Raw genomic sequence first — 22,233 nt, 5'->3', positions numbered from 1 at the left:
CAGAGTTTTCACAATGTTTTCCAGTGTGGGTGAATAAATGTGTGACTTCAGACAAGTCTGATCAATCTCTTTGTGCCATTGAGAAGTTTTCAACACTTCTGTGCCTCGCACCACAAGGCCACCAGTCTGCTGCAGGACTTGGGCTCAGCATTTGTCTGCGTGGTTTAATGGCAGGGTGCTGATTCTCCTCTGCCCAGAAGAACCATCCCAGTGGCAGCTCTTCAGTGTCAGATCAGACCTTCCCCTTTGTGTATCTTTGCTGGCCCCTGAGTGAAGGGTCTGTGGCACAGAGAGGGCTTGCCATGCACTGCAGACTGCCTCTGCTGGCAGTCTGGCACAGAAACTCTAAGGGAAGTACAGCTCTTACCTTTGGGGGCACAGAGTAAAGGTAGGCATGCCATGCTGCCCTCAGGTGATTGGGGACTGCTTAATGTTTGGTAGTTATTTAAAAATAGAGCTGACTATACTGAAGCTACTTTTGCCCAGTTAGGTTTTTCTAGAGCACTTAGTCAATAGTTGCCCATTTATTTTGGTGTAAATGTAGATTTACATTTACTGTAGATTCTGGCCATAAGAAAGAGACTTTCTTCAGTCAGAGGAAAGATGTTATCCTTCCCCAGTTTACTTCAGTGCTTTATTTGCCCACACAATTTTTTTTCCCAGTCTTACTTGGCACATGGCACTTCAATGAGTTTTTATAAGCTGTTTCGAGTCAGAGTGTGAGCCTCATTAAAATGTTCATAAAACTTTTTTTTTATAGACAAACCATTTTCTTGAAAGAACTGAGTGTTCCAGATACTAAATCTATTTTATTGTAATTTCCTTTGTGAGATATTCTTTGAGAACAATAACTTGGGCTGGGTCTTTGCAAATATTTTAGAAAGCCAGCTGAAGATCAAATTTCCACCAGAAACAAAGTTAACGCAACATTTCAAATAAGGAATTACTATTCTGGAGGAAATTTCTATTTTATTTCAATATTTTGCCTTGGCTATATGGTCAGAAATCAGAAACATAGGAATGTATATTGCTCCTGGCAAATGGCTGATTTCAAATTCACCTGCTGTCCAGGTAAATTCCTTCCTAATAGAGGCCTTTAGGTATTTTTAACAAACTTATTAATGAAAAACATAAATGCTTTCTGACACATGACATTTAATCTTGAATTTATCTTTGAATTCCAGTGTTTGTCTGAAGCTGGAGGAGTACCAGAGTCACAGAAGTACATGTGCCAGTGCCTTCAATACACCAGTCTTTTTACAGTATTTCATCCAATTTGCAGCTTGCTTGAATGGTATTTGGCATCTGTGGATGAAGTGGTTCCACCATGACTCTTATTGGCTGCCTTCTGAAATGCACATTACCTGCCAGTTTCTTGACCTCAAAAAAGAGAACTTCATGAAGAGTTAAGCCTTTAATTAAATATGTTCTGACAATTGTTTTAGTCACTGAAAACTATGATTTTGTTTCTATTGAATTACAATTATAGCATTGGAGTAAAAAAATTGCAGACTTTGTGCTGGCTTGTTATATATATAACATAATGCATACTCTGCTCTGTTATTTAACCATATTTGAAGTAGGATGCTCTCCAGTCTACAGGAGCTGTCTTGCATTCTGTGGGTAAAATCCTGTCAGATGCCCATGTTGGTATCAGTTTGCATTCTGTTCCAAAGCAGTGGGCAGACGGGGGTGAACAAGAGGGGATGTCTTGGGTTTCATGCACTGGTATGAAACACGTCCCTGTTTCATCTCACTTGATCAGTTTTCAGTGATGAAATTGCTGGGACTTTTTTCTCTCTGGTGCAAATGCACTGCACTTTGGAGGAATCTTTTGTAGCATTTCTCTTCCTCAGTGTTTACCTTCAAGATTCAACAGCATGCCAGATGAGACTTTATTTTCTCTTGTGTCTGATAAAACCTTGGTGGCCTCAGGTCCCAGAAGTGGCTCCATTTAAGAGCTGTGTCTCTATGCCAGTTCTAATGAGTTAAGATAAACTTATTGTCCTAAACCATCACACTTCTGGGCAGACAACAGCCTCTTCTGGTCTCTATGAAAAGAGAAACTGATGCAGCAATGTCATCCTGGTTCTATGACAATAAGACAAATTTCTGGCTCACATTTATATTAACACATGTCCTGCAAGTCACCCGGCGTTTAAAAACAAAGCAACAAAAATCAAACTTTTCTTACAGAATGTTCTCATATATAAAATCCTTCATACTATAAAATCTCATATACTGAAATCCCGATTTTCAATTTTCTTCCTAATTTTGATGGACAAGGATTGAGATGTTTGACTTAACTCGGGCAAACCTACATAGTAATTTATTTTTGTGACCAATCCTTTTTTAGGGTTCTCTCCTCTGAAGTCACTCTTGGGAGAGAAATCCTGTTCTAGAATAGCAATGCAGACACGTGGGATCTATTTGATCTCTTCTTTTAGCTCAAAGTCTGTGTTTACTGGGGAGTGACTTGTTATGTTTTGATATAGTAATAGTAGTACTCCACAACCACTAAAATGTTGCTTAAGAAAGCAACCCATCTTTTTATTAAGAAAAATACTATGCACAGATTCTTTTTATATGGTTTTTGTAATGCAATTCCCAGGGAAAAATTCATACTGCCTAGGAAAATATAGTATTATAGAAAATTGCTATGTTGGATGCCAAAAATACTTCAACAAATGAAAATTGGAAATGATTAAACAACAAAAAAAGGAAGAAATTAGAAGGGTTTCAGGAAAGTCTGTAGAGATTGCTTCCACTGCTGCTGCTCACTCATGGAGCATTTGCTTATTAATGGTTTTACTCTGAGACTTCTGTGTCGTAATGAAGAATTAAGGTTAGAGGTTGACAGAAATCTCCTTGGCTGACTATAAAGTCACTACAAAAAACAAACAAAAAAAACCTGCAAAGCTACAAATTTTGTCCAATATCCAATATTTACCATTAAACTTTAAATACAGTTTAGTATTTTAGAATTGGTTCTCTCCACTTCCTTTTGCTCTGGAATTTATGAACAGTGGCTTTGTCTAGTACAAAGCTAAAATGAATGTTCTGCAAATACAAACAAAAGTTCATCCTCTTTTTATCCTTCCTAGCTCAAGGGCTATGTGGGGGAAAAGCATACCTGGATCACTGACCCCAGAGCCAAATTCTAATGGCTCTGGGACTGACTGACCTCTGTGGCAAACGGACAAACCAGTACCCCTGCTCCTGTCAGAAGGAATGCTCATGTTCGGGAGGAGTCGCAGGAGCTGGTGTCGCAGGAATGTCACTCTGAGCTAGCACTAGACTCCTGGCACAAGCGGCGCGTGTGTGACCGGGCTTTTGTCCCCTCCGATGGGGAAATTCTGCAGGGCTGGAGGGTGCCGCAGGACGGTGCTGAGTGACGCCGTCAGGACAAAGCGATTGATGTAAAACGAAATGGTGCTCGTTTAAAAATACACTGGTTTGTACTTTAACGATTTCCGAGTTCTTTGGGGTTTGCCGTGAGCTGCAGCAGAGCACCGTGAGAAGGGAGGAATTTGTACGGTGCCATATTCATTGCGGGGTTTATTCGGATACTGGGATCTCTCAATTCTCTTTCCAAGAGCAGCTACTCAATGCCCTGGTGCTGCAACCCAGCAGAAGCTGCTCCCTAACCAGGGGAGTGAGGGAATGGTGTCAATCATGCTTAGTTCCAGACACCCGAGTGTTTGCAGGCTGCCCTGCAGGACAGGCACGGGGGAAGCCCTCCGAGCAGTGCGCGGCCCTGGCGACACCCGTGAGCTCGGGAAACCAAGCCCTTAAAGTGACCCACACGTGTTAAAGGGGCGCCCTGTCAGTGTCCAGGGCGAGTGCGAAGGACTGTGAGTGGGCCCACAACCGGGACCGGGACGGGGAAGGGACCGGGACCGGGACCGGGAACGGGAACGAGCGGCTCTCCGCCTCCGCCGCGCCCCGCCTCCGCCGCGCCCCGCCTCCGCCGCGCCCCGCCTCCGCCGCGCCCCGCCTCCGCCGCGCCCCGCCTCCGCCGCGCCCCGCCTCCGCCGCGCCCCGCCTCCGCCGCGCCCCGCCTCCGCCGCGCCCCGCCTCCGCCGCGCCCCGCCTCCGCCGCGCCCCGCCTCCGCCGCGCCCCGCCTCCGCCGCGCCCCGCCTCTGCCGCCGTTGCTAGGCAACAACTGCTGAGTTCCCAGAGTGCTTAGCGTTGTCTTTCGCCGGACCGTTGCCAGGGGGTGTGCTCGCCGCAGTCGGGTGTGCGCGCCCCGGACATGGACGCAGGTGCGGGAGCGCGCGGGATCCTGCGGGACCGGTGCGGGGCCGGTGCGGCACCGGTGCGGGGCCGGTGCGGGGCCCCGTGGGGCCGCTGCCGGAGCTGCCCAGGCCCCCAGAGCGGCGGGTCGGACGGGACCGCGCAGGCCGAGAGAGGCCGCTGCCCGGCGCTCGGGCCCCTTGTGCTGCCCTGGCCGGGCCGGCCCGCGCTCGGCTGCCGGCCGTTCGCCCACCCCGGCCCGCTTTGGTCCCGGGTGACACAGCGACTGGGATTACTTTCAATCTGTTGTGTGGGTTCAATTCTTACTGGTTTTTTTTCTTAAATCAGATGATACAGGAAATCGACTTCGATTCCAGTTGGAGCTGGAGTTTGTTCAATGTCTGGCAAATCCAAATTATCTCAACTGTAAGTACTTAAATAAATAACAGGACCCGGACGAGTTATTATAGTGTATTGATGTTTATTGTTACTGGTAACTGGAGAGAGAGCTAAACAAAGAAAAGGGGTTTTCACAGCATAAAAGTAGTCTGTAAAGAAGAAAATAACAAGTTTGAGTCTGTTATTACAAAGTAATGTCAAGTTAACAGCATTCCTTTATCTGATAACAGAATTTTGCGAATGTGAATAGTTTTAGGTACTATACATAACTCATTGCTAATTTTGATGCTACAGTCAAATTTTCTTGTTTCAAAAAGTTGTTCCATTCAATGGAAGATGCAAACTGTAAGGGAGATGAGACCAATCTATTATTTTGTTGACATAAAAATCTTATTTTGCCCTGTGTTTTTTTAATTTGCCAAATAAAAATTATTGAAATTTGATTGTAATGAGAAAGTTTTGACTGTGATTTTTTTCAGGTGTGCTGATATTTTACACCCATCTGTAACTGTCAATTCCTTATTTGTCATTTATTTCAGTTCTTGCACAAAGAGGCTACTTCAAAGATAAAGCTTTTGTAAATTATCTTAAATATTTACTTTATTGGAAAGAACCTGAATATGCAAAATACCTGAAGTAAGTGCTCAATTCCCATAAGTTTCTGCATTTTATTGGTTTGGCATTGACCTCATTTTACACGCTGTACAGCACCACGTTAGGATTTCATTTCTGCCTTTAACATTACTTTTGTCCTCCCTGCAGCATAGATTATGCAAGATCATGGTTATATGCAATGTAGATTTTCCCATTTCCAATAGTCCACATGTAGCAGCAATGGGAAAATTATAAAAATTTCATGAGTTTTGCATAGAATCTTTCTGTAAAGCCTTAATCGGCACTTTCAATGGGTTTAAAAACAAACTATTGAACATTAGGGTAAAAAAGCAGTTAAGTGAATGTTAAGATCAGTTTTGCATTATTGATGCTTACACGAAGCAAAGGGTGATTTTGTGTTTTTGCAAGTGTGCAAATTCCTTCTGTTTTTGGGAAAATGGTTTTGGTCATCTCTAATTGGGCTCTGGAAGCAGGCCTTGCAAAGCCTGTTGGATGGATGGATGGATTTGGCCTATCAAACCAAACCATATGGGAAGATACTCTAAGTAGGCAGGAATGTGCATTTATTACTGGGATTGGATTCCTTGTTTCCTGGCCTGATGCTGCAGTTACCAAGTCACAGTGTGCATGCTGAAGTGGTTTCACACTTGGGTAAAGACATACAAGTCAAAACTAACAACCCACAGAAGCACTGGAGACTCTAGATTTAGTGTCCTTTGTTAAAAACCTGTATTAAAGCATGTTTATTTTTAACCCAGGTATCCTCAGTGTTTGCATATGCTAGAGCTGCTCCAGTATGAACATTTCCGCAAAGAACTGGTCAATGCTCAGTGTGCCAAATTTATTGATGAGCAACAGATCCTCCACTGGCAGCACTATTCCCGGAAAAGGATGCGCCTCCAGCAGGCACTGGCTGAGCAGCAGCAACAAAACAACACCTCTGTAAAATGAAGAGCACGCGGAGTAGTGGTGATAAGGTGTACTTTGTGTTAGTGAAGTGTTTGCAGGAGATGAATGAACCCTTGTGCAAGTTTGGCTCTGGGTGTGTGTCCCTTTTATTTGAATTTATCAAGTGACTGGGGTTTGTTTTTGTTTCAACTCTTTTGAAGACTAACTAACACCTGCAATTTATTTTATAGCATGGACAATTTTGTAAGAGTTTTACTACAATAGTTATTGATTCCTCTTGATTTTGAAAACAAAATCTAGATTTATTACTATCTACAAAGAAGTGTAACTCTAAAGGCTGCTCTTAGGACGCCTTTTCCCTGGAGAATAACGATGTGTCTCAAAGTGTCACTGAGAACTCCCTGCTACTTACAGCTCTGGGACATGTAAAGGTGATGATAGACAAGGTCAAAACTGTGCAGTTTTTCCTTGAAACCAAGCTGAGCTATTACTTGTCACTTGTCTGTTTTCCTGGCAATCATTGTTGGTGGAAGTTAGTTTTCCGTACAGCACGTTGTACAGATAGAAATCAGAGTGTACAGGGTAAGGTCTGGGGAGCGGAACAGGGATAGGTGCTGGTAAACTCTGCAGAACAGAGAAAGAAACAAGCTGTAGCTGTCTCTGTTCTATTAAACTCAGCTTCCTTGAATCTTATCCTCTGCCCGTGCAGCAGTGGCTGCTCTGGAGTCTCTTTACACTCCATGTAACAAGAACAGGGTTACAGGTGTGGGGAAATGTGCCATTGCTTGGAGTATTGGAGAAGCACTTGCCACTTATTCCTGTATAGTTTTTTTTTTATTCTAAGAACATAGCTCTTGGCAGCTGCCAGGGTTTTAATTTTCATATTTTTAGACTGTATTTCTGGTGCATTCATGTTGTATTTCCTGTCCTTGTAGGAGCAGGTTAACCAACTCCCAACTGTTAACCATTGGGATCAGTGACACTACAGCTGCCAGCCATCACATTATCACACTTAGACTGAACAGATAAGCCATTAAACATCTTTGGCATTGAAAATTTATCTTAACAGTTACAGTAATTATGTGGTCAGGCTTAGGAAAGAGGTCTTTCTCTTTCTCCCCTTCCTCCTTACTCACTGTAAGTGTAACTTGCAGTTACATGTCAGTAAGTATAGGCTAATCTGAGTTTCTAACATAAGCTCAGCTCCTTTGAAAATAGGTTGTTCACAAATTCAAGTTTATTTGGACATGAAAGGAAAGATACAGGTTTTCTTTTAAGATTTTAGTGTAAGGTTTGGACCCAGAATTTCAGGACATTTAACTAGTCCAAAGTAATTAATCATTAAAGTTTTAAAAAAGGTCAGTGATTCCTTGAAAGGACAGTGCAGTAATTGAGACTACCATCTTCATCAATGATTGACTAGTGAGGCCTTTAGTCTTCAGTAAACAACATACGCACAAGCTCTGATTTAAAACATTCTTCTTCAACCAGCTTCTGAGGCTGAAAGAAAAAAAGATCGTAATTAACATACCTCTTCTAGCTGAGAGCCATTTGTACATACTAACATTAGCCACATCCAGCAACTTTGTCCTGGGGAGTGAGGTAGTGGGGGTGGAATAAGAAAAGTAACTACAATTGAAACATTCCTGGGGGTTTTCTGGCCTTGGAAGAGGCATTTTTGAGAAAGTAACTGCTAATTTAACTAACATGTACAAGTTACAACTTGAGCTCCACTCCGAGTGGAGTGCTCCAAACTTGTTTCACTCCTGTAGCTCAGTGTTCGGAATTTTCAAAAGCTGAGGATCTGCAAATCGGGAACAGTAACAATATGTAGCTAAGAAGTTTCTCAGCCCCTCAAGCACTAAGAGCCAAGTGCACATATTCCCTTTACTGCATGTTTATTACAGAAGTTACATAATAAGCAGAATGGTTCTCTCTTGAGGAACTGGAAGCAGAAAGCTCTGGTCTCCTTGAAGAAGAGAGGGTTCTCAGAGAATACAAGTGACTAATTTACAGCCCTAAATTCCTGCCAAGTCCCCATCTCAATGCTGTAGATTCAGAACATAAAACAAATCACTTACTGTTCCATATTTAAGTAGCGTAGGCACTCCTGTTAATTTCAGATTCCTCCTGAATTCATTGTTGGGATCCTTCCAGCTGTTCAGAAAGAAGGTGTTGAGCGCAGCTTGCAGAGGGGCATTTTGAAGTTAAAATAGCTTCAAAATTATTCAAAGGCCTTTGCCTCACACCTTCCCAATGCCCTTCTCAAAACAAGCATGCAGATAGATTATGTCAAGGATAGTGAGGACCTCAAAAATGATTGACTCTTTACAGAAAAGGACAGCTCAGTCAGTTTTTTCAACAGGTTAACCACCAGTCCACCAACAGAACAAAGTCATCCCATCTGTCAGCATTCAAAGGTACTTACTAGGCTCTATCTCCAACTAGGCAGTAGATGAAAACTGATTCATCAGGCAGGTTATGAAGTTCTTTCCTTATAACTGGCTCAGCTAGAAAATAATTTTAAAAATCTGTTAGTACTAAATACTCGTGCTACAGAATCACATGGATTAACTTGGACCGGCAAGGCTGCTAATTAATGTTTTGTCTGCTTTAGAGATCTCTATTTCGTTTCACCTGGCTATGCACAAGTTTTTCAAAGTTTATTACATGCCTGAACGCGGACTGGACTTGTGTTGGAGTAAAAGCCAATTTCTTCTCTAACACGAAGAGAAACACTCGTTCTGTCCTGTCCTGGGTGTGGCAGCCCAGCACAGCGCCCTTCTGCAGGGTGACGCTTCCATAAGGCACCTTCACACCTGCTCAGACACGTAAAGCCCAGCAGTTCAGTGCGGTGATTCCTCAGAAGGAAATACTACTGCTGGACACCGTTGGGGAAGGCACCGCTGCGCCTCGACACGTGCAGCACAGGTGAAACTGACCGCAGGGCTCAGGTCTGTTCGTCTGCTGGGCCGTGTACCGGCCTTCGCCAACAGCCCGTGCCGTTCGATGTGCGCAACCAAAGGGGCAGCGCGGCAGCTGCGGCTCCCAGCCCGCTCAGCCTGTTCAGTTCACCAGGGGAAACTGCGCCTGGAGCCTGGCACCGGCTCTGGGGCTGCTGTGCCCGCCCAGCATTTCCCGGAAAGGCACCCGAGGCCTCTCCGGCTTCCTCAGGACCGACACGGCCCATGCCGGAGGCAGGGCGCTCCCCCCACGCGCCTCACCCGTCACGCAGTCGGGACACCAGCTCCTGCCCTCGGCATCCTTATCGCCGCAGAAGAGCGCGAAGATGGGCCGGCCGTGGTAGCTCTGCGCCGTCCGCACAAACTCGGGGTACCCGCGGACCTGCCTCTCCTCCCAGCCCATGGCGGCAGCGGCGGAGGCTCCGCCCGGCCCGGCCCACGCGGCCGCCGTAGCTGTGCGCGCTCCCGGCGTCCCGTGCGGCGGCGGGACCAGGTTCGAACGGCCCCTGGTGCGTCCCGGCGTGGCCTGGCCCGCCCGTCCGCCCGTCCGTCCGTCCGTCCGTCCGCCCGCCCGCCCGCCCGTCCGTCCTATGCGGCAGCGCCCGGGGCCCGCCGTGCCGGTGCCGCCCGGGACGCCGTGAGGGCCAGGGGCGGGAGCAGCCGCGGGCCTTGGGCGGTTGCGGAAAGGCCGCCCCAGTCTGTCCGCGGCTCCTCGGGCTGGTTCTCCCTTTGTTAGTCACATCAGACCCGGGATGGCTTTTGCTAGTCTGAAATAACGGTTTATTGTGCTCGCATTCATAGCTGTGATCCCAAGCAAGGCATAATAGCGGGATTTGCCCTCGAGCTGATGAGATGGTGCCAAGCAAGACAGCGATGTCTGATGATGCCTTTCCATGCACCAGCCAGCGATATAGGAATGAAGCTAAAGCTTTACAAACACAGGTACCATTTGCTGTTTGTAGCTATGCTAAATTGGTTTTCTTTGTGATTGTAACAAAAATATGATTCTGACCCACTTCGTGAGACAGCCCAGCAGGGAGTGTCATACTAGCTTTCCTCATGCTGTCACACGTGATCTTGACACTGTTCTTTAGTAAGGTTAGAGATCACAAACTGTATGTGTAATTATTCTTAATTATTTGTTGTGGTTCAATCCCAGTAGGCAGCTGAGCACTTGCTCACCCTCTCCCAGTTGGGATGGGGAAGAGAACTAGAAGGTGAAAAGTATGAAAAGTTATGGGTTGTGATAAAGGCAGGTTAACAGGGAAAGCAAATGCTTTCCTGTTTGTGTGCACAATCAAAACTAGGGAATATAAGGTAAAGTAAGGAATTCATTCTCTACATCCCATCAGCAGGCAGGAATTCAGCCATTTCCATGACTTCAGCACATATAACAGTGACTTAAGAAGACAGATGCTGTCACCAGTCTCCCCTTTCTCCTTCATCCCTGCAGCTTTTACTGCTGAGCATGATGCTACAGGGTGTGGAATATCCCTTCTGCCAGTGGGGATCAGCCATCCAGTTGTTTCCTCTCTAGCTTCTTGCCCACCCCCAGGCTACTCAGTGGTGAGCAGGTGAGGAGCAGAAAAGGCCTTGACCTCTGTGAGCACTGCCTAGCAAGAAGGAAAACATTGGTGTGCCGTTAGCAGTGTTCATCATAAATCCAAAACAGTGCCATCATGAGTTGCATTGCCTGTGTATAGCATTCTGTATAACATCAGGGTTTTTTTTACACTTTGAACAGCTCCAGTTTAATAGAAATGTTCCTGCAGTTCCAGAGAAATTGGCTCTCAGATTCTCTCACCCCCGTCCAATTATAATAGAAAAACTGAAGGCATCCAGTGATCAGAGAAATCTCATTGGAAGTGAGGACCTCAGTCTGAGAAGCTCTGGGATGTTCTCAGTGGTATCTGAAGAGAGACTTAAATTGGCTGTTCAGCTGGCAAAAAGGGACATCAAACAAAGACGTCTTGAAGAACAAGTAAAACGGCAGGTATTTGGAGATGTCGTCAGTACACCGATGTGGACCCAGAAATCACAACCACAGAAGACTGAAGTATTTGCAAGTCGAGAAAATAAAAATACCCCAAAGTCTCAGACTCACTTGACATGTCAGCAGAGGCTCGCCCAGCCTTCCCGAGGGGAGTCTGCCAGCTCTGGCACGAATGTTCCTCTCTGCCTACTTAAGGAAGGAAAGCCAATACCAGCTGTTTTGGACTCTCCTCCCACCCGGGACACAGGACCAGACCACAGGCCAAATTTAAATAAAAAAGAACATCAAAATATGCAAGAAGTTCAGCGTCTGCAAAAAGAATTGAGGAGCTATGTCCAGAAAATTGAAGATTTTATTAAAAAAGGTGTAAGACTGAACAGTAATTATATAAATGTACACTAATTTGTTGATTTTTTTCCCCTCTAACTCCTTTTTGGGTTGGATTAGAATTTGTATTTATGTCTGGGCTTTTGAGAACCATCTATTTTTTTGAAAAGTAAATAAAAGAATAGCTAGCCAGCTTAAGCAGTTGGTTCTTTTGTAATAACTTGTAGGAGGTTTAATAATTTCTAATTCTGAGTGCTTTATCTGTCACTTTGTCATAAAACTAATCACTGACATGATTTTTAAAGTAACTAATGAGCTATATTGTATTAGACCATTTAGTCAAATTCTAAATAGAAACAGGATGTAGAGTTTACAATAACTAACTTGCATTACTGCTAAAGGAACCCCCACAAATACGTGGTTTGGTTCTGCATGGAAAAGGCTTATTACTAAATTATGTCTGTTGTCATGATTTAATTGGCATTTTCACAGGTTAAATTAAGATATAAAACTTTATATTCTATGCTTTTTAGGGAGAGATAGAGAACTTCTAGATCCTGAAAACGAGCAGCGGCTTTGCACTAGGAGACAGCAACAAGCTGCACGGTCAGCTCGGATGCTGTATGTGCTCCAGCAACAGGTAGGAACCATGATTTTAAACTGGGATGCATAGGAGCTTAGTTTGTTGTGATGAATTTGTCAGAAACAAACTGAAACAAGAGGAAGTCAGTTGGGTCATCTCTGAAGTTCCATGGCATTCTAGTTTAAATCTGAATGGTGTGACTGATTTTCCCCTGGCTGGACAGAGAGGTGAGCATCACTGTTGGAAAATCTCAGATGCTACAGTGAAGATCTATTGTTCATTTATAGAATGGAACTAATTCTGATTGACTTGCTCCTCTCTGTCTTTCTTGATAAACAGGTAAAAGAAATCCAGGACGATTTAGAGAAACTGAGTCCTCATACAATCAAACATACTAAAAAGGTAAGATGTAATTATCCTTCAGGCTGTAAGTGACTTATTGACAGAGTTTTTTGGATAATTGAGTTTGATTGTCTAGGGTGCAGCTAAGCCTTCTCCAGAAAGGAGATTTCCTTTGTATCGTTCCATTCTCCGAGAAATATGGCTCGCTTGGCCTGATATTGCCTTTGCTGCCTCTCCTCAGGTCTCATCTGCAGTAAACGAGAGGAAGGCGGTTGGTCTTCTGCGTTTATGTGGCTTCTAATTCCTTCTTCATTCCAATTTCTTTTTGCAAGGAATTAACAATGTGTTCTACTCCTGACTGCTTTTTTTAGACTTCTGGTTGATGACACTCTGTATTACCAGCCTTCTTTCTGATTTTTTTCTCTGCCCAGCAGCTTTCAGGGGGATGGCTGAGGTCATGCCCACAGTCTAGCCAACGGTGCCCTGTTGTTCTCTTGTGCTTTTTCAATCACCTTCATTTTCTTCTGTAACAAAACAAGGAGGATTGAGAATATTCTTGTTTGTGCAATTGTTGCACATTAGACTTCAGCCAACTGTAAATGGCTACAGTTCTGTGTTGGCACAGGTAGTAGAAACATCATGACCTGATATACCCAGGCTGTTTTACCTGAGCCCAGCATGATGGTAATAGGAGTACTCTTGTGAAGAATCTGGAGTAAATTGCTTCAATGCCTGTTTTGTTCTGTCTTACAAATGGATTAACATCAATTAAAATTGTTCCAAGCCTGAGTGTTTCTGCATGACATTTTGGCAACAATTCTTCCAGTAGTATAAGTATCCATAGAAACTATAGTTATTAAAGCATTTATTTATTTTTCATTTTTCCAGTCTCGAGCAGTATCCAGGTTGGCAGCAGCACACAGAGGAGCTGTACGAACCTTACAGTCATTTGCCAATCAGTTTACAGATCAAACAGATGAGCATATTCCTGCCCATTACAAGGAGCTGGGCAGTCTCATTCGTCAGCTGTCTCTCTGCTCTGCCAAACTAGAAGGGGATTCTTCCATTTCTGAAGCTATCATGGACATTTTGCTGCAAGTTGAGGTAGGAAAAAAACATTTGTTTTTGCTAAGGCAGCGAATAGGTAGTGAAATATGAGATTGTGTTAATGAAATGGCAGAATATATTACTGGGTTTGTTTTTATTTTTTAAAGGCCATATTTTCTAATGTAAAAATGTACCTCTAATGTTCCTAAGTAATGGTGGTCTAAAAGAAACGTGCATACTAAACACAGAAGCTACCTACTGCTGGTCTTGTTGATGCTGTTCCTAGCTTTCTTGGCTGTCCTGGTAGAATGAGGACTGGTAATAATAATTGTAACAAAGCATCAGTTTCTAATTCATTAGTCATTTTCAGGACAGAGAGAATTCATTTTATACGTAGGTGTGCATTAAGTGTTTTATTACTCTGGATGCATGCTTTAGTCATCAGCATCAGTGGTGAGCACCTGAGCATCTCATACAGTGTTACGTGCAGAGCTGTCCAGGCAGAAGATAAAGTTGTGGCTACAAGAGTTACTTGGCTCTGTGCCCTTCAAATATTTTTTTTACTGATATCTGATGACTTATACATGTCATTGGTATCTCAGAAAAGTTCTGATTTGTGTTGCCTGCTGCATAAATTTAAAAAAGCAATACCAGAGCCATAAGATACTTTCCTTAAAATACTGTAAGAGCTATGTTGAAACTAAGAGCTATGTTTTTAATTTTAGTGTTATGACCTGCTTATGAGAACAGTAAGAGTGCTAACTGCCTGGGAACAGAATAGGAGGTAGTTGTTTAAATTTGGACATAGCATTGGAAGAAGTGTCTGTGTTACCATAGTCATGTGACTGTGAAGTTTTTGTTGGTCTGTATCCCTTGTGTTCAATTCTTTTTGAGCATTCTGTAAGCAAATGGTTTGCTGGAGTCAGTTGTAAATACAAAAATGTAAGCCTTGTTAGGAAGATTGAAATAAATAATGTGAAAAAGCTTCTACATGAACAGGCTATCAGTCTGAAAAAACCTGAAAGTTATCGTCTTAAAAAAAAAAACCAAAACAAAACCAGACAAAAAGCTCCAATGCTTAGAATGAATTTGCTTTTCATTGCATCAGATTTACTGAGAGAGTAATTAAAACTCTAAATATTTGCTGCAGGATCTGAATTCACTGCTGGAAAGCAAGCAAACACCAAAAACAGTGAAGAAATGCATTTCAGCTTCTCAGGCCAAATCTCCAAGGAACACTGAGACATTTCCAGACAGAAAGCACTTTCTGTATCCAAAAGGAGAAAACAAACCTCTCACCTTAAAGAGACAGCATGGACAAGAGTCTAAAAAACCTCCATGTGCCAGGAGTCTTTTGACTGGTTTGTATTTTGAATAACTAAACACATTTTTATCACTTAACTTGCCATCTGCAGTGCCATTTTTTAGTATGGTATTGTTGGTCAGAAGTTGGTTAGAGGTTAGCAAATCAGTCTAACAAAAACCAGGCTGTAGTTGTTTAACTGTTCATAGTGAAAAGTTATCCTGTGTCTTTGGCTCAGAATTCCCTTGGTTGGTACAATTTCTCTACTTCTGGGAGAAGTGGCTGGTTTATCCTGGCCAGTTCATTACTGTTACTATCTTTTGCACAGCAGTCTCACTTTTGTACCTAGAGACATGTGAACTGATGCTTAAGCTGAAGACTTGGGGGTTGTAAGCGCTCTCTTGCAGTGCAACTGTTTGGAATTGGCTTTCTGTATCATTCTTTTGCTTTGCATATGAAAGGAAAGGAGTTTTATTCTTTCTCAAGGTGTTGTGAGATAAATATACCTGAAGTGTTTTGGCACCTCATGAAAGCCACTGTAAGTTTTTACATTATTATATAAACTATATTAACTGTTTTTCTTCTTTGTGTTGACTTTCTCGTACCTCAGGCTGGTTTGTACTATAATAGTAAGTATTTCCTACTACCCCCAGGTAGCAGGAATTCTGTATGCTGAATTCTGGCAGTCCAGGGAAACAGTATATAAACATGTAATGGTTTCCATGTGTCTTGCTGCCTAAAAGAGGATGCTTTGTTATCACCACCTAGACCTCATATAGCAATTGCTCCCAAAAGACTTTCCCATAACTTGCATATATATGTACATTTTCAGGTAATCTCTGTACATATAAATATGTATATGCACACAAACCACAAACTTTCCTGTTCATCAAAACAATGTTACAAAGACAACTTCTTTAATACTTGTCAGGAAATACAAGGCTAGAATTTTTCATTTTGTCTTTGATTTTTTTTTTTAATTATAGTAGAGCTTAAAAATTAATTATAAGGTATACCTAGCATAACAGAGGTATCAAATGTAGAAAAAAAGACAATTCTTGCCCCTTTCAACTTACAGTTAACAGTTCATGTGTTTAGTATGGGTAAACACTGACATGTTGCAAATATTTCAGCCGTTCAACAGGCAAACAGTTGTGCTTGTATATTACACAATAAATACCAAGAAGAAAGTGGCCTGCCTACTTCAGAGAGAAATGCCACTTTGCAAGGAAGCACAGATGTACTGGTGAGAGTTAAAGCTGTAAAAAAAGAGTCTGTCCTTGAAAGTGCTGCTTTGAAGAAGAAAGGAGTGTTATTGCCTGCAAAACCACAGGTATGGAAGTGATAAATCATTCATGCTGTCTTCTACCTGTTTTCTGGGATTTCTTGTATAATATAAGTAACTGTGAAAGCTTTGCACTTCCTCACAATATTGTTATTCTGAGCTAGGAGACATAGGGGGATAAACTGTGTCAGCTGCTATGTAACTTTTACTGCTTCCTATCCCTGTGGATGAGTGAGGATCATAAGCAGGAAGGTTAAGCATTTCAATAATTAATATAGAGGGGACAAGCCCAAGTGACAAACAGGTGTTTTTAATATGATCATGTTAATTTTAAGGGAATGCTGAAGTCTTTAAAATCAAGACGGGCACACCCTCCAGGAAAGCATGCCCGATTTCAAGAACCAACTATAGCTTTCCAACTAAAAGAGAACAAACGACCCGTTAAGGAGAGCAAAATGCCTTGCGTGCCTTCAAAGCCTTCACCTCGGTCTGTTTCACCTAAGCGGTAAGTTTGCTGTCCCCTGGCACCCACCTTTGCCCTGCTTCCCAGTGGAAATGCTTCTGGATCTGTGCTAGTGACTAGGACAGAGTTGGCCAGGCTTCAGTCCAGTGGCACAGCACAGCCTGCTGTCACATAGCTCCTCTCCTTTCCCATTTGGCCCAGAGCAGCCCCATTCCCTAAAGCCTGGGAAGAGCCAGGGGTTTAGTATTTTGTCTGAGTAGATGCCTGGGAGTCAAGAGCAAACTGTGCAAGGCGGGGCAGTGACAAAACACAGGAGGAGGAGTGGGTGTTCCCAGCACTGCATTAAGAAGGTCATTATTATCTTCCTGTTCCAGAAGGACAAGATACATGTATTTGTCCCAGACAATAATAAAAGTGCAGATTTGTTTACTCTAAGCTCTGTTCAGCATCCTGTTAGACAGGGGTCTCCAAATTTAGGTTGGTTTGGGACTGGTGTTTGTGGCATTTGAAGCCAGGCGATCCAGGTGCTGGATCCGTACTAGGCAGTGTACATGGTGACACGAGGAGCTGATTTCTTTGTACAGTATTTGTGGATAAGCATGTAGTTCCTATTACAGCAGAAACATGATTCAAGATCCCTCATTCTCAACAGAATTTTCTGGATTATATGGTTTTAAAGGCTATTAATTTTCTCTCCGAGATTTCTTGTAACTCTTCCAAAATAATACTGGAAATTACACTATTTAATTCTTCAGTTGTTAGAATGTACATTTTTTTAACTCTCTATGCTACTGTGCTATTTTTAAAGACTAGCAAGGCTTGAAGCAGAAAACTCAAGGGGAGTGAAGGTTCTAACTGACCTTTGCAGAGGAGAAATGGAAAAAATACAGAAGATAAGGTAATTACTTTCTTTGAAAAATCTCATAATTGGTGTCAGATCTGATATGAGCTTCTCTCCACTCCCAACAGTGGGAGTAAATGTAAAAATAATTTATGTAGTTTGGTGTTTCAAATTATTGTTGGCATACCAGTTTTTAGAATGACATTTTCTTGTGTTCTTCTTTGTGCAGGTCACAAACTGTTTCTCCAGCCCGGTGTGCAGACAAAGCTGAGAAGGAGACACAGGAGTGGTCAGAGCTTCCATTTGACAGGACACAGGTAGTACAAGCAAGCTCATGCCACTGGGTGAATGATGCCTTGAGAACTGTCAAACATTTGTGAAGGGGCAACAAACAGTTCATTTCCAACTTAATGCAAGTCACTTTTGTTTTGGTTTGGGTTTTTTTCTTTCTTGTATTGGGTTTATGTCTTTTTGTTTTCTGTAACATTTGTTTTTGGGATTTGTTTTTTAAAGTAGCAGGTTGCAACAAATGCAGATATTCTGAGTGAAAAGCTATTGGATGATCTTTTGGAAGATACTGCTCAGGAACTGTGGAGCATGGATCAGCATGAGAGACTCCAGTCTGAGGCCCTACCTGTGGCTGACACTCATAGCCTGGAGTCAATGTTGCAAAGAATGGAAGAAATTGAAGTAAGATTTTCTGTCTTGCTCAGTCTCATTAGTGTCAATTTCTTATTTACTGTCCATAAATTATAATAGCTGTAAGTATCTACATTCTTAAATGAAACAATGTCTGACTAAATCAGTTTCTGAGATCAAAGACCTGGATGGAGTTTGTCCTTCCAGAAGATACAGTGTAAGAACAGAAGCACAGTGTTTGATTAATGTGTTGCTGTAAAGTTGGCAGACCTGAGTTTGCATCCCATCTCAAGAGTTTGTGGCTTAAATCTTTGTGTGTGAATGGGTGAATCAGTATGGTAATTATATTGATTGTCTAGCAGAATGGAAAGTATATTAATATTAATTTGAATTTTTCCCTTTTGTGTGCTATGGAATCTCAGTGTTCTAGCAGCATGACTATCTTGAGGAAATATGCTCTGGCAATCCAAAGTATTTCATAGGGCAACATGGAGAAGTCAGACAAATACATGGTTATCTGTGCCTATATAAATATTTAAATATTATATATATATAAATATTCTTAAGGTTATCGTTTACTTGACTTTTCTCATATATTGCTTTCTTTAAAAGTTTTCTTCTGTCTATTTTTTCATAGTGCCTGGTTTGAGTTCCATTTTGACCTTCCTGTTCCCTGAAATTTATTATGACTTAGAACTACACAGTTCAGTGCCGTTTACTCCTAGAGATCTGTTCATCAGTTGGAAGTGTGAAGTTGCAGTGTCCTTGTCTCTGAGGCACTGGAGCACACACTTGGATTCACTGTTGGTGAGGCAGGAGCAGCTTGAGGGCCCTTCAGTGGTTTGGCTAAGGGCTGTTGGTCTGAAATGGTAGGAGTTCCCATGGGACTGGCAATTAGTTTTGTATTTGAGAATGACATTTTGAACAAGAGAAATGTCTGTGTTTTCAATCTCCCACCCCTTTTCTATGTTGTGTTACTGGCCAAAGTAAGCCTGCTTAGCCCAAGGAGGATCCTGACTTGCTTTGCTGTTAATGATAATCAGTACAGCTGAGCTGCCAGGTCCATGGCTGACTGACTGACTGGTGTGTGTGTTCTGTGTGTGTGCAGATGTACCAGGAGGCTGTCCGCAGGAGAGTCACTCAGATTGTCTACAGTGACTCCCAGTTCTGGGCCCAGGAAGACAGCATGGGTAATTGTCTTTTTTAATACAACTTGGTTTCCCTGTAATCTGTAGGTTTAAATTCAGATGTTTTGAAATCAAGGTAATTGGATTATGTGTGATCAAATAGCACCACTTGGCATAGGTGCTTCTTTCAGAGGACAGTTTCTAAGATGTAGTTCTAAAATCAGTACTTTATCAGCACTTCTTTTCTTTATCCTGTGGTTTGATTGAGTAGCACAGTGGAGCTACATTGTTTTTCCATTGGATCACATGCAATTTTGCTGAAACTCTATTGTTAAACACAAGTTGGAAAATCTCCCAGTAAGACTGGTGAAGATTTACCCCAAATCTTTATAGATTCTTTTTCCATGTGTTGGATTTACCACTGAATTTGACAGACTGTGCTATTTTTACAGTGGTATTTTCTGTCTCTCTGCTAGAAGTACCCACTGGTAGCACAAATGATTTATACTAAAGGTAGTATTTCTAAAATGCTCAGCTTTAATACACTGAGCTGTATTTATAAGTTTTTTTCTAATTTCAAATACTTTACTTACCTGGAGGACATCCCCTTAAAAGAAACAAAAGTCTTTGTGAAGACTTAACCTGCAGTAGACGTAGTTTTTCTCTTTCAAAAAACCAATTTAAAATAGTATTTTCTTCCTTCTAGAACTACAAATGGCATCAACAGCTAAAAAACTTACACCTCCTCATCCAGTTCAGATAACCAAATTAATCAGACACAGAGAGCTGGAAACAGACATTTTATTTGAGAAACCTTTTGACAGCACGTAAGTGGAATACTTGGCCCTACACTAAACTGTGGTGCATAAGATCTATATGACTTCATTATAGTGTTTTCATTACACTGACTCTTCAAAAAGAGACTTCAAAATTTAGCTCTGTCTTGATGATTATTTTATATTTTCAGGGATATTGATGAAAATAAAGAAGCAGAGGAGAAATTGCAGACTGGAAATGACGTTCTGCAGCCCTCGCTTCTGAATTCTCGACAGAAAGCATATTCTGTGTCTCTCTCTGTGCCAAGCAATGTGCTCCAGAGCATCTTGGATTATAACAGCAGATATAAGCATCATTTAAAGCTGATTTCCCATGAGGTTGTGGGCAGTTTCGATCCATGGCAGATTGCTGAGAGGTATATGAACTGTCTTTGTGGTTTGGAAGTGAAAGACTGGAACTTGAAAGCTGACTTTCTGAACTTTCTTTTTTTGTCCTCTCTCTCCCTCAGTCTTGCAGAGCAACTGACAGAAGAAGCCCTGTGTGACGTGGCAGCGGAGCTGCAGGATGTTTGTGAGGACTATGCAGAAGCTGTATTCACATCAGAGTTTCTGCAGCCAGTGCAGTGAATTCTTTCCCACCTCTCCCATCAACATCAGCCTCAGCCTGACAGTCTGTGAGATTTTCTGCACTGGCTCTCCATCAAAGATTCATCTTAGGTTTTTTATAAAGCCATTTTAATAGTATTTTCCTTTTCAGAAAGGACTAACTTACTTTTCCTTTTATTGGCTAATCACCTTAGCACATGCTACACTGTAGTGAGTTCTTTTTGGAGATGTAGCAATCCAGTGAAGGATTCTTATGGCACACCACAAATATGCAAACACTTGTCACTGGCTGTACTTGCAGGCTTGCTTGGGCTCTTGCCATCAGCTTCAGAATGGAGTTCCTGAGTACCTCTAGTACATAATGCACAGGCAAAGGGAGACCTTCCAATAGAAGCATGTGATAGAGATCTTACTTTCTTTTTCATAAACTAGTCTAAAATGTTACATTTTTATCAGCATTTAATGAGTGATTCAACCCCACATAACTTTCTCTTAAGAATCCCACTGAAATCAAGAACAACAAAATAAATGAGCAACTGGCATTTCTGCAACATTAAATCAACTTGTTTCAAGTAATCAAGGTACTAGTTTGGATTATGTCTGGAGTCAGAGCAGTGACTAATAATTATTTGAAGTAACCCAGAGAACATATGACAGTCGGTTTCCTTTGTCAATTTTTCCTCCAATCTATAACACGTTCATTTTTAATCTTCTAAAATTATTTTTATTTCCTCCTTAATTAGAACATGTATTTTAAAAGTAATTTAGTTTCTCTTAAAGCCTCATTTACTATTTCAATTGTCTTCAAATTTACATCAAGTATAATGATGCAAATGTTACTGCTGAAGTGCAACTTTGTTGATATGTGATTTCTGTAATTTAAACCAGCTGATTTCTAAAATTACAATAGTGTCTCTATATGTATATATGTGTGTGAAAGTATTTTGAAGATGTTTTATTTTTTAATAAACACCTGTTTATTATCACTGAACACAGTTTTAATTTAAGATAACTTCCCTCTAAATCCATTTGGAATAGCACAGCATATTCTGTGATCCTGTATATCCATGGTTTTTCTCTAGGGTTGCTTTCTTTGATGGCTCAGTGACACTAGCACCTTTGGGAAAGCAATCCTTGTCAAATCTTTTAAACAGGACTTGTGTCCAGCAGCAGAGGCAGTGTGACTCGAGGGCAAACTACAGCATGTACTAGCACTGTCACCCATAGCTGGGAGAAGGTGAACCATAGTCTACTTGCAGCTGTCACTGGAGGTGGGAACTGCTGGGTGTTCTGGCTATTCCACTTAAGGCTCAGGCAAAACCCCTTAGCTTGCCATGTTCTCAGGAGTATTTGCTATGGCTCTTGAATGAACTGCTAAGCAATACCCCTAGCAGATCATGCAATTATACGTACCAAGTTGGTGTTGGCACAGAGCCTGTAAGTTGCTTTAGGACTTGGTTGCATTGTTTGCTTAGTTCTTTAATTGTAGGATTTTTGGGGCAAAAGTTTTGTTCACTGCCCTTTATTTAGTGGTGTTTTGAAACACTGTAGTAACATACAATCCCTCCTGAGATCTCTGCCAGCCTCCTCCCATCGTTTCTAGAAGAAGGACTGTGACTTAAGTCATTTCTGAAGATTAATTTCTCCCGGGTATTGGGAGTTCTGGAGAAGTTCGCTTCTCTGCTTTTAGAGACATGCTGCTAGCGAGGCTCTTGAAGAGGGACGAGCCCTGTACATTCCCTAATTCAGCTTTCAGCAGACTCTAAGCCATTTGCCTA

At 42.1% G+C, this 22,233-nt stretch overlaps 3 protein-coding genes across 5 annotated transcripts; 2 read left to right on the top strand and 1 right to left on the bottom strand.

The window, feature by feature from the left end:
- The first annotated feature begins 4,125 nt into the window (after positions 1 to 4,125).
- Positions 4,126 to 6,286, top strand: MED31 (mediator complex subunit 31). The gene is made up of 4 exons (XM_030231428.2): positions 4,126 to 4,266; positions 4,586 to 4,663; positions 5,176 to 5,272; positions 6,010 to 6,286. The coding sequence occupies exons 1-4, from the start codon at positions 4,257 to 4,259 to the stop codon at positions 6,200 to 6,202; spliced, it is 378 nt and encodes a 125-aa protein (XP_030087288.1). The 5' UTR covers positions 4,126 to 4,256; the 3' UTR covers positions 6,203 to 6,286.
- A 1,089-nt stretch (positions 6,287 to 7,375) lies between these two features.
- On the bottom strand, positions 7,376 to 9,580 carry TXNDC17 (thioredoxin domain containing 17). Its single transcript, XM_009094854.4, has 4 exons — positions 9,385 to 9,580; positions 8,589 to 8,670; positions 8,242 to 8,317; positions 7,376 to 7,660 (listed from the first exon to the last, which is right to left on the bottom strand). The coding sequence occupies exons 1-4, from the start codon at positions 9,524 to 9,526 to the stop codon at positions 7,592 to 7,594; spliced, it is 369 nt and encodes a 122-aa protein (XP_009093102.1). The 5' UTR covers positions 9,527 to 9,580; the 3' UTR covers positions 7,376 to 7,591.
- Positions 9,520 to 21,446, top strand: KIAA0753 (KIAA0753 ortholog). 3 transcript variants are annotated; one of them, XM_018919573.3, is made up of 16 exons: positions 9,520 to 9,632; positions 9,925 to 10,065; positions 10,868 to 11,480; positions 11,977 to 12,083; positions 12,366 to 12,428; positions 13,257 to 13,472; positions 14,566 to 14,776; positions 15,852 to 16,051; positions 16,339 to 16,508; positions 17,275 to 17,364; positions 17,537 to 17,624; positions 17,824 to 17,997; positions 19,055 to 19,136; positions 19,780 to 19,900; positions 20,041 to 20,265; positions 20,359 to 21,446. In XM_018919573.3, exons 2-16 carry the CDS (start codon positions 9,976 to 9,978, stop codon positions 20,474 to 20,476), a joined length of 2,568 nt encoding a protein of 855 aa, XP_018775118.2. In that variant the 5' UTR covers positions 9,520 to 9,632; positions 9,925 to 9,975; the 3' UTR covers positions 20,477 to 21,446. The 3 variants fall into 3 exon arrangements, with proteins under 3 accessions (XP_018775118.2, XP_018775121.2, XP_030087287.2); XM_018919576.3 differs by lacking the exon at positions 9,520 to 9,632 and having other exon boundaries at positions 9,719 to 10,065; positions 10,896 to 11,480; XM_030231427.2 differs by lacking the exons at positions 9,520 to 9,632; positions 9,925 to 10,065 and having other exon boundaries at positions 11,361 to 11,482.
- The last annotated feature ends 787 nt before the right edge of the window (positions 21,447 to 22,233 follow it).

The sequence above is a fragment of the Serinus canaria genome, chromosome 19 (assembly GCF_022539315.1).
Source record: "Serinus canaria isolate serCan28SL12 chromosome 19, serCan2020, whole genome shotgun sequence".
In the NCBI taxonomy this organism is placed as follows: domain Eukaryota; kingdom Metazoa; phylum Chordata; class Aves; order Passeriformes; family Fringillidae; genus Serinus; species Serinus canaria.
Note: the sequence above shows the minus strand (reverse complement) of the source record. Positions and strands in the feature narration are given on the sequence as shown.